Raw genomic sequence first — 11,686 nt, forward strand, 5'->3', positions numbered from 1 at the left:
TTTCAGTATCTATTTTCTATCCTTTTTTAATTTTTGATTAATATATACAAAGATGAAATTCTCATATAATGGATAAAATTCAATAAGTTGTAACTATGGAAAAAATAATGAAAAAAAGATAGTTCTGAAAGCATTCTACAGCTTGAAATTTCTATTAAGGGTTTCGATTAATTTTAAGATTTTTGACTCAAGAACACATTTATTCAAAATAAAAAATTATACATTGCATTTCAATCAAAATATTTTCCACTGTTTGCCATAACATTTGCCCATCTTTTTGGTAATAAGTGGATTTCACGGTAGAAAAAAGACTTATTTTTAAAAGCAATCCATTCATTAATGAATTTTTTTATTTCTTCAAAGTTTCAAAAGTATGTACCTTGAAACGTTTCTTTCATCAATCGAAACAAGTACAGTAAAGGTCATTGTGCAAGGACCTTAACTGTCATCAAAGAAATTCACTATAATTCGTAACTAGCATCATCTAATGTCAAACCTAAAAAATACCGAGACACCAAAGATTTTGGGTATATTTTTAAAAAAGTAAAATCTATTACTTATTTTATGATCTACACAAATATAAATCAAGATTAAGAATTATAATCAAGAAATAAGGGATCTGTATCAGATTTGCAGATTAGCAGACCTGTTTTTTCTTCTTTCAGGAGATAAGGGATCTAAGAAATAATTAAGCCCGTTATTTCTGAAAACTCTCCTTTACTTTCAAAGTTCCGTTATTAGTCGTCACCACACTTATGTCCATATCACATTAGCGATTGTGTCCGCGCCTGCGCCCGAGTCTACGTTTATCTCTCGACCAATCAGAAAGGAACCACTGGCAATTTGATTGGTCAAGAGACGCTACGCAGACACAATCGACAACCGCTAGTGTGATACAGGCATAATTCTGTGTGAATCCCGTGTACTGAAAAATACGCTGTGACGTTCGTCAACGTCATATGTGTTTATCGCGTTTTTTTTCCAGTCCTCACTTTTTTGACTTTATAATTATAGTGCTGAGTGTTTGACTTGCATATGTGACTGCAATTAAATATAAGCGCGAGCATCGTTCTCGAGAAGTCTCATTATAGAAGTCTGTAATACAATTAACATGTCCGCTCTGCAAAAGTCAATTTTGAAATCCAGACTGCCACCATCGGCCGTCAATTTTCCGGCATTAAATTCCAGGTTTGTGTTCGTGATTTCACGCAGAAACGGGTTAAATCTCAAATTGGGTAGAGCGAGTGTTTTAAATTGCTATGGATTAATTTGATACATACAGAGTGTTTTCTTATCCCTAAGGATTAACAAGTTGAAGGGAGCTCAACGAAAGAGAGACTACGATCCAGTGCAATGGAATCCGTACTTTGATTATTCCAAGGATGTATTAGTGGGACAGAATACTTTTCATGTTTATATCAAAGGCACTGAAGGGCCTTTGCTAGTTTTATTACACGGTGGTGGTTATAGTGGCTTAACTTGGGCAGAACTTACAGTAAATATTTGAAATAAATGAAATAAATATTTGAAATAAATCATTGAAATAATTTATTCATTCTCTATGAGTAAATAATATGAAATATAAGTATTAGAGGAAAAAATAAAGTGCTAGGGACATGTCGTATACACAATAAGATTAATATATATTATGAATTGTAGAAATCAATTATGACAATGGTATTATGTAGAATAATGGCAATTGATCTTAGAGGTCATGGAGATACTTATACTACAAATGATGAAGATTTGTCTGTGGATACTTTAGCATCGTGAGTGAGCTATACTTTTATCGATTACTTTAAGTACATCTTTTTTTACTTCCCATCCCTTCAAATAAAAAAGAAGCTTACAATATTCACACACAGGAATATTAAACAAGAATCCTTTATTAATATATGTTAGGAGAAGTTTACCATATTTAACAATATGTATTAAAATATCTTTCATTTAGGGATGTTGCAGCTGTTATAGAAGTAGTTGAACCTGAAGCACCGATTATTCTCGTTGGTCACAGCATGGGTGGAGCAGTAGCTGTGAGAGCAGCTCAACTAATTCCAAATTTACAAGGATTAGGAGTTATAGATGTTGTAGAGGGCACAGCGATGGATGCGTTAGCTTCGATGCAAAGTTTTTTAAGATCTCGTCCATCCAGTTTTAGCACCATATCACAAGCTATAGAATGGTGGTTGGTATTTATTAATTAGCTAATTCCTTCTTTATCGAATATATGCTTAAGTTTCTTTTCATACATCAATATATTAATATATATCTGAAATTTGTTCTTTATTAAAAAAAAATTATTAGTTTGCCCATATAATTAAAATTCAGCTTTCTCTCCCTCTAATGTTCAATGAACTATTGTTATAAGATAAAGTCAAATGTGAAAAAGTAAATTTTTTTATGAATTACATTTCAGTGTGCGCAGTGGTCAGATTCGTAACATACAGTCCGCAAAAGTCTCGGTTCCTGGGCAGATAAAGAAGTTAGTGAGTTCTTAGTCCTTAGGCTAATATATATTTCATGTTAATGATAAATATTAGAAATATGAATGTCGAGTTATACGACACACGTGCCATTTTCAGCATTGAAACTAGCAAATTAGCAACTCATGATATTGACACATTGTCAACCCAATACACGTCTGAATCTAATCCAGAACCAGTCATACCGCGAGATGATACTATCCAAGAGGAAGATTCGTCCAGCATGCCACCACCTGTGTCTCCTACTGTCCCTGTCAATAGGAAGTACGTATGGAGAATAGATTTGGCAAAAACAGAGCAGCATTGGTTCGGCTGGTTTAAAGGACTGTCGACGGCATTCTTGAATGTCTCGGCACCGAAAATGTTGCTATTAGCAGGAGTTGATAGATTAGATCGCGAGCTCACCGTAGGACAGATGCAAGGTACACGATTTTCGAAATTGTGCAGTACGTTGCTTCTATAATATCTTCTAACAGATTATTTATCTATAAAAAAACACAGGTAAATTTCAAATGCAAGTATTGCCCGCGTGCGGACACGCTGTTCACGAAGATGTCCCGGACAAAGTAGCGGAAGCCATTGCTACATTTATGGTTAGGCACAAGTTCGCGGAGCCGGCATCGGATTTTCCACGGTAATTTTCATTTTCATTTAACTCATCCAGTAAATAATTAATCGATTTCTACCCTCCGCATAAATAAATATTTGCTACCTGCGTCACAAGTTATTTATGTCTCAACTGTATAATTATTTATACTTTTTTATATCGGGAGGACAAGATAGTGGGAATACTGCTTGCATTTCTCCCTTGTAATTTTAGTAATTTTGTGTCACCGATTTTGCAAAAAATATTTAATTGATTGTAATTGATTTTTTCAGGACTTTCCCAGCTTGCTAAGAAAACTTTCAATGTAAACCTATTGAACAATGTGGGGGATTTCTTTTAATTAGCGATATAATTATTTTATTTATTTCAAGGAGATACACTCATAAAATATAGAGACATATACCGTACATGTGTAAATAAAGACATTTATCTTGGTGAGAAAAATAATTTGTTCTTACACTTCCTTCTTTTTCGCTAAATAGAAGCTCGTCAAAACTTTGACTTTTACATCTTAATCGATATTATTATAATTTAACATGAACATTTTATTAAGAGAAATATTTCTATATCTACAAAACTTATTTTTCGATTTTTACACTTAACACTTATTCCCTATCGCTGATTTGTAGAAAAAGTTAATAATTTATTGCAAACCACAGAGAAATGCGGAGAAATTTTAAATATGGAGAAACTGCGTCTCCTCTTTTTATGAAGAAACCATGAATGCTTGTATATACAAATTCTACTAACAAATTCTTACATGTTCTAAGTTAATATGACAATATGATATGATATCTAAATACAAACTGCCACAACCATCTTTATAAAGACTTCTGTGTCTTCACTTTGACTATCCTTATTTGATGACGTCAGAAACGAAAAATCGTATGTCAAAATATATCATAGCATACGTGGAAATAAAAGGATGTGCATAAAATGGCATTCGTGACAGATTTAGCACACTTGTAGAAATGTCCGGATACTTTCCTTTAACCTGATCAATCAATGAATCGCTATAAAATTAACAAAAATCATGAGCAAAAATAGGCTAACAATATAAGTTGTATGTCACACTAATTTTCGGCTATTTGTTAATTGTTCAGATTAAAAGGAAAGCGTTCGGACATTCTTACAAGTATGTTGAATCCATCACGAGTGCTATTTTATGCATATACTCTTTTATTTTCACATATGCCCTAATATATTTTGGTACGCGATTTCTCGCTTCTGATGTTATCAAACGAGGACAGCCAAAGTGAGGACACAGGGGCCTTAACACAATTATTCATTAGATTGAATGTTTATATAAAATCGCAATATCATGTGTACATATTCGCAGCGAAAATACTGTTTGCCAATATCAATACGAAAACTTGTAAAAATTCTATAAAAATTACTCATATATCAGGGAGGAATTTAATACTTATTTACGGATCAAGTGTTACCTAATATTATTTCTCAGAAAAAAAGTAACACTGCATTTCATTTAATGTGCATGCAAATATCACAAGAAAAATAGGAAAAGAGAATAGATCGTTATATACTTCCTGAAGTACGCAAATTATATAAGGAAGATAAGACAGATTACGAACTATTTAATAAGAAGTTGCCGAAGTGCCACGGGCTAAATCTTTTACGACGACACAGGGTCCTGCGCGGCCAGCTCTGAGAGGAGCAACCTTCAAATACAAACACATCTTGTAAATTTTTTACACATTTTAAAAATTACTCTTCTACTGAATCACAGCAATACGTGCGGACTCGCTCGCCTTTTTGAAGCAATTTTGGAACGGTACATCGTCGAGAGCAAACGATGCCCAAAAATCACTTCAAGGACAACCAATTCCGAGCATTGAACTGTACCGACACTTACAGGTTCCCACTCGTTGAGGTGTGGATCGTAAGCTTCTACCAGCGTTAAATACTGTTGACCGTCGTATCCTCCCACAGCCATGAGTCTATCACCTAGCACACAAACACCGACTGCGTCCCGGGCCACGCTCATTGGCGCGACCATAGTCCACGTGTCAGTTTTAGGGTCGTATCTATCAATCACGTTATGCTTGTGACTATACCGATACACTTGCGTTTCATATAAATTGATGAAATTCAAGGGAACATATTTGTTTCAACGTGTAGTGTGAGAAAAAATTCTTTTGATATTCTTCTTCGATATGATTATAGAGAGGGATCAAAACTTAATCTACATTAAAAAGTAACAATTTATTTATTGTATGACGCAATAGACGCATACGACCTCACCTTTCCACGCAATCGTATCTGCTAGCATTGGGATTACTGGCTGGGGCATCGTGGCCACCGACTGCATACAGGCAACCATTCAGAACTCCCACACCAACACCGCCTCGCCTTTTCGACATAGCTGCGCACGGTGTCCACTTGTTAGTGTGCGGATCGTAACACTCCACGGTGTTTAAACAGGAGCTGATGTCCCTCCCTCCTACAGCGTACAACCTATAAAATAAAAAAGAAATCGATAACATTTCTTCATCCATGAATTAAATATCAAGTTGCCACAGACCTGGAAAACCGGGGAAAATCATGGAAATGAGAAATATCGGGGAAAACCTGGGAAGACCAGAGAAAGATACAAAAAACCTAGAATCTTAAACTTTGCTCACAATTTCCTTAAATGCTTCCAACTGTATCCCTTTTTCTAATATTCATTAATTTTTTGTCGGCATTCGAGGTTATATTGTATCACTAAACTTTTAAGTTTGTATTATTCTTCTAATAATATAAGCTACTTTTCCTGCAATCCTTATCTCTAAATGTTAAAGTTTAACATTACACATTGTTCATGGAAAATGTTTCACCGTCGTCTGGAAAACATGGAAAAATCCGGGAATTTCAGAATTCATTTTCCGTGGCAACCTTGAAATATGCATAGATTTTAAATAGATCCTCATATATAACATTGACCATCAATTATAAGTTTGTTAACTATAAATTGCCCAACCATGCTTTAAATCAGTACACTTACTTATCATTTAATGCAGCCACGCCGACCGTAGATCTTTGTATGGACATAGAACATACCGAGCTCCACTGACGCGCCGCTGGATCCCATCTCTCAACCGTATCGAGGAAACTCCAACCGTCATGCCCACCAACAGCGTACAAGGGTCCACCTAACACTGCCACTCCTGTAATTTTTTTAACGAATGTTGTATTTATCGAAAAATTAGGATGGACCTCGCATTAATTAATTTATTATTTATTATCACATACCTAACCCATGACGGTGAACATTCATGGCTGGTAAAGTGCTCCACAGAAAGGTGGAGAAATCAAAGCATTCCACCGTATTCAGTGTTTTTAAACCATCCCTGCCACCTGCGACAATTACTTTCTTATCGACTATCACCGCACCGAATTGCAATCTTTTGCCGCTCATGGTAGCCAAAAACGTCCAGGCGTTGTCACGCAATGAAAATGCATCTATAGACGTGGCACCTGGAAATTTGATAAAGCATATTTTACTACTAAGAAGGAAAATAACAACTGACATTTCCGGCTCATTCTCAGGTACGTTTTATACATATTAATACTGATTTCTCATATTGATATCACGTCGTTTTCTTTACATCAGTCGGGATTTTAAATCACCAGCATTGAAACAACATTTCGTAGATATTAAAAAAACATTACCTTTAGTAGCATCCATTCCTCCAACAGATAACAACGTACCCACGGTGGCTTTCCTTGGTTTCGTCCTTCCTGATTGAAGCAAGGCTCTTCGCTCAGGTAACAAATGATATTTCAATGCTTCCATTAATAATTCCTGCGCTATCTTTTGGTCCTTGAACATGTCGTTGCTCTCGATATTGTCAGCTATAAACTGTTTTAATTTGTTAGTTGATCCAATTATTAATACGATTCTAAATTGTGCTGTTAATGAACTCACCGCAGGTGACAGTAATGGTAATTTGACTAGACCTAGTAATTTACTGGCGTCTTTGCTCCTGTTCTCTGGATCGTGTTCCAGCCAAGTCATAAGTGCCTAAAAATAACAACGTTCTTGTGTAAAATTGCCTCAAAAAGATTGCGGGCAAATATTTTATATAAATTCATTAATTTCACAGGTACGCTATTTTTGACTATTCCTGATCTTGCATTTACAAAGATCTTGTATATCTAGGTCCTGTATTTGCAAAGTTATATATAAGAAATTCACACAGTGTGCAATCAAGTTCTTACATGGAAGATAGTTTCTTCCGACGGGACGTTGAGATCCTCGGATTCAAGTAGTTTTGTAACCTCATTGGCGGATAAAAGTAAGAACTCTTGGTTTCTTGTGACTTCCATGAAATGCTTGGTCGTGTATGCGTGCGCGTGCTCAAATAATTCTGTACAACCCTGAGTATCCGCAAACATCCGTATGCCCAGGCAGTTGCTCGGGTGAAGTTGCTTAACGAGAAATTGGCAGCACGCTTTGATAACTGGATTCAATTGCAGCAAGCATGCGGTTGCGAGGAGGGTCTCTACACTGTCTTCTTGTAATTCTATGCAACCTGTAAGCATACATGTAAACATGTAAACCATTATCAAGGACCAAATATGTTTGATTAACATATATGATAACCAAATATGTATGATTGATATTATTAATATCCTTAATCTTATCCTTCCATTCCAAAAGTCAAATGCTCCGAGTCAGACATTGCAAATAGAATTACCTGTGTAACAATAAAGAACCAAAGCCCATAATGCATCTCCATCTATATCCATTAATTCTATTTCCTCCTGCGCCGCCTCTCGCAGAGAACTTGTGAACATGGCAGCAAAGTATTCAGATCCAGCGCTGAGCACCAATCGATGAGCCGGGAAGCGTCTATTTCCTATGACGAATACAAGTCATCAGATACAAAGGACCAGGGTATTTTAAGGTAAAAGTGCCAATGCCAGGCTACTTAAATCTAGATATTCTGATTGTTTCCCTCTTTAAATACGAAGATTGAAACTTCTAACATAGAATATATTCAATCCATGTACATTATTCTATGTTGAAAGTTGAAATATTCACAGCCCAAAACAATGAGAATGTTACTTCAACGTCAGTTGAAATTATTGTGTATAAATTAACAATGCCTTCTCACATCTTTCATTATTTACTATAATCACTGCGAGTGTAACGGCATAAAATTATTCACTAATAGGAGATCCCAATAACGATTTTCAACAACAATGACAAGGAAAAAAGGAAGGAAGCCTTGACATCTTGAATCATTCATCAATCAACAATTCCGAGCAGCAACGATATTCTCAACCGACGCATTCGATTAATCATCAGCCCCCACATCACCGACGGACGCGACGGAGGTGTCACCGGGACGGTTTTCCGCTCACCCGCGATCAACGTGACGTCTGTCAGCTGCTGCTTGTGCAGGTAGCTCTCCATGACTCGCAGGCTGTTCTCTGCGTGCTTCGGCGAGACCGACACGCACGAGATCATGCTGGAGATGCTGTGCTCGCTGGCGTCTTTGTCCAAGGCGAACTCCTGCTGCTCGCCTTTGTTCGCGGGAGCGCATCCCGCCGCTGCTTTCGACGACGAGGACGGCGACGACGATGACATGCTCGACCGTTGTAATCACGCTCGGCACGGAGGATCCGGTTTATTCGCGAGGAAGCTCCGGGGATGCGTCGGGCCGAGGTAAACAATGGATCGCGCTCAGCTGCGGTCAACGACCATCGCTCTTTCCGTTCCGCACGGGTCAGCGCACTCGGCACCGACTGCCGCCGCGCATTCGATCGCATCGAGCGGCTCTCTCGCGTTCTCTCGCGATGCGTCGCTCGTACGTACATACACAGACGTACGCGTACGTCACCACATGGAATAAACAAAGAGCCCCAGGCCTGCGTGCACGGTGTGTGCATGCACGAAGATGTATACGCAGGAGGGGGCGTGTTAAATGGTGCACCGACTGGGCCCGGATTTTACGAGAGCGCCGCCGATCCTCTCGCTCTCGTTCCTTCGTGAAATGATTCGATTGAACCGTGGCATTTGAAGGGCGCGAGCGAGACGGCATGATTCTTCAATATTACAGGGAAGCTTGATCGCCCGACTGCGCGAGTCTCAGTACCGCGTTCACGTCGACTCTCTTTACCGCTGCTGCTACTTTACTACCGCCACTTTACTCTTCCGGCTCTTCGCGCAAGCAGCTGGTAACATGCTAATATTATCATAAGCGCGTTCGGAATATGAGCTGGAATCTCAAGTGGAAGTAGTCAGAATGGAATCGCACAGTCCGCTACAACTGCGAAACAGCGTATGCTGATAAGTTTCGTGTGAAAATATACCTTTCTCTCTCCTTCCCGATTAAAATCTGAGTGTTTTCTGACGAACGCGAGCATGTTTTAATTTTCATGATAATATCACAGTAATGAGAATATTACGTATGAATAGTTACGATAGTTTTTCCAGTTTAAAAATATCTTGCGTGGAAGTGCAAAAAGTCATTTTTAAGAGCCAGGGTTTCGGCGAGAAATCGTCACCCTCAGTCCCGACCGAGCTGTGTCGGAAATTGCAACGTCGGGAATTCGATCGGACGAATTTACACGTTGCTCGCGTCATTTCGAACTTCGCAGGCTGTAACGGCTGGGGTCGTCGCACGACGGCGACGCTGCGTGCGTCTCACTCGATATATTCGGCTCTCGCGTACGTCTTCACGCCCGAAGTTAGCCGTTGTTCATGTTCGATAGCTCGCTTCCGAGCGCTTGAGCATTATGACCGTTCGCCAGGGGATCCCGGCCGACTTCACGCTGTACGGTGTATACAAGGTCGAATGTGATCGCGATTTAATGGAAAAAAAAAGAAAGTTATTATTGTACGATTTTTTTGTCAACGTCGGTAAAGGTGAAGGAACCTGAACTAACTTAACCTATTGTAAGCGCATGGCATAAGCGTTTCAATGAAATATATACTTGGATATGTGTGTATTTACATACCGATAGCCTGAAATAATTTATGGTAACTTGGAGTAAGCTGTAATTAAAATGCAACGATTGGATAACAAGGCGAAGTTTAAATCGTTTCTCACTGTGACAAGCAGTGCTGTTGCTCTGTTTGGTGGTGTCTCAATCTTTCAGGGCAATGAGAAATTTTACAGAGACGCAATTATACCTCTGGTTCAGCTAATAGATCCAGAAACTGCCCACAATCTTGCAGTGACAATTCTGAAGTGGGGTCTTGTGGCAAAGCAGAAGGTAGAAGATTCCAAGTCACTGCGAACAAGTGTGTGGAACCTGCAATTCAAAAATCCAGTTGGTATGGCTGCGGGATTCGACAAACAAGGAGAAGCAGTGGAAGGATTGCACGACATTGGTTTTAGCTTTGTAGAAATAGGTATATATTGTACAATTTGTATAATAGATACATATACTATAACTTAAGCCAGTAGCACACGATGTTTGTTTTCGTGCCGGATTGCTTGCTGGATGGAAATACCTCATTCCTTCATAGTAAAACATCTCATATTTTGCAGGATCCGTGACACCGAAACCTCAACCTGGTAACCCAAAGCCCAGAGTCTTCAGGTTATCAGAAGATAACGCGGTTGTGAACCGATATGGATTTAACAGCGATGGTTATGATGTTGTATGGGAACGTCTGAAGAAACTGAGAGAAAATCAGAATTTTAATGGTATTCTTGGGGTAAACTTAGGGAAGAATACGGATACAAAAGATGCTGTTCAAGACTACATCAATGGCATAAGGAGATTTATGGATGTAGCAGATTATTTTGTAATTAATGTATCATGCCCTAATTCTCCGGAAGTGACATGTTTACAAAGCAAGAAGAATTTAGCAGACTTATTAATCAGAGTAAACAGCGCGAGGCGGTCGATGGGTAGTAGACAGCCGTTGCTCTTAAAGTTGGCCCCAGACTTGTCAGAGTCTGAACGGCAAGATGTGGCGGATGTGGTTTTAAATGAGAAAACCAAGGTCGATGGTCTGATCTTGTGCAATACAACAACTACACGGCCGGAGCTGACGAATCCCAACAAGAAAGAGAACGGTGGCCTCAGCGGTGCTCCTCTGACTAATATTTCCACCACTATGATCTCTGACATGTACAAACGAACACGTGGTAATATCCCGATCATTGGTGTAGGCGGGATTTTCTCGGGCGTTGACGCTTATGAGAAAATAAGGGCCGGTGCTTCTTTAGTGCAGATTTATACATCTTACATATACAATGGACCGCCGATAGTTGGTAAGATCAAAACTGAATTGTGTGAGATACTTGAGACCAATGGCCTTTCTTCCGTCACTGATGCAATCGGCAAAAATACGAAAGGTAGATAAATAATTCACGTAATTTTACACATGATTTCGTGAGAATAATGTTAAATTTTATGTAATGTACATACAAATGTATCATTATGTAGAATCTGTTTTCAAGCTACAACACAACATGCACCAACATATGTTACAAGTCGCAGACTTCATTAAATTCTATTAAAGTTACAATTGTGTACGTGTGCCAAATTATTCTTAATATTACTTTTAATATATACACTAATAAAAATCACAATGCTAGCTAATGTTGCAAATAGCAAATATATATATGTT

General features: G+C 38.5%; 3 protein-coding genes across 3 annotated transcripts; 2 read left to right on the forward strand and 1 right to left on the reverse strand.

Moving 5' to 3' along the window:
- Positions 1–895: 895 nt before the first annotated feature.
- On the forward strand, positions 896–3,537 carry LOC106750147 (protein phosphatase methylesterase 1). Its single transcript, XM_014630275.1, has 8 exons — positions 896–1,188; positions 1,303–1,495; positions 1,660–1,769; positions 1,952–2,185; positions 2,417–2,482; positions 2,583–2,905; positions 2,985–3,117; positions 3,363–3,537. Exons 1-8 carry the CDS (start codon positions 1,112–1,114, stop codon positions 3,379–3,381), a joined length of 1,155 nt encoding a protein of 384 aa, XP_014485761.1. The 5' UTR covers positions 896–1,111; the 3' UTR covers positions 3,382–3,537.
- An 84-nt stretch (positions 3,538–3,621) lies between these two features.
- On the reverse strand, positions 3,622–9,812 carry LOC106750144 (kelch-like protein 5). The gene is made up of 10 exons (XM_014630268.1): positions 8,461–9,812; positions 7,791–7,952; positions 7,312–7,625; positions 7,019–7,114; positions 6,763–6,952; positions 6,343–6,567; positions 6,095–6,257; positions 5,353–5,565; positions 4,964–5,135; positions 3,622–4,769 (listed from the first exon to the last, which is right to left on the reverse strand). The coding sequence occupies exons 1-10, from the start codon at positions 8,684–8,686 to the stop codon at positions 4,686–4,688; spliced, it is 1,845 nt and encodes a 614-aa protein (XP_014485754.1). The 5' UTR covers positions 8,687–9,812; the 3' UTR covers positions 3,622–4,685.
- Positions 9,813–9,861: 49 nt separating this feature from the next.
- On the forward strand, positions 9,862–11,658 carry LOC106750146 (dihydroorotate dehydrogenase (quinone), mitochondrial). Its single transcript, XM_014630274.1, has 2 exons — positions 9,862–10,456; positions 10,596–11,658. The coding sequence occupies exons 1-2, from the start codon at positions 10,108–10,110 to the stop codon at positions 11,417–11,419; spliced, it is 1,173 nt and encodes a 390-aa protein (XP_014485760.1). The 5' UTR covers positions 9,862–10,107; the 3' UTR covers positions 11,420–11,658.
- The last annotated feature ends 28 nt before the right edge of the window (positions 11,659–11,686 follow it).

This window comes from Dinoponera quadriceps, unplaced genomic scaffold (genome assembly GCF_001313825.1).
Source record: "Dinoponera quadriceps isolate SergipeBrazil2010 unplaced genomic scaffold, ASM131382v1 scaffold4585, whole genome shotgun sequence".
NCBI classification, from domain to species: Eukaryota; Metazoa; Arthropoda; class Insecta; order Hymenoptera; family Formicidae; genus Dinoponera; species Dinoponera quadriceps.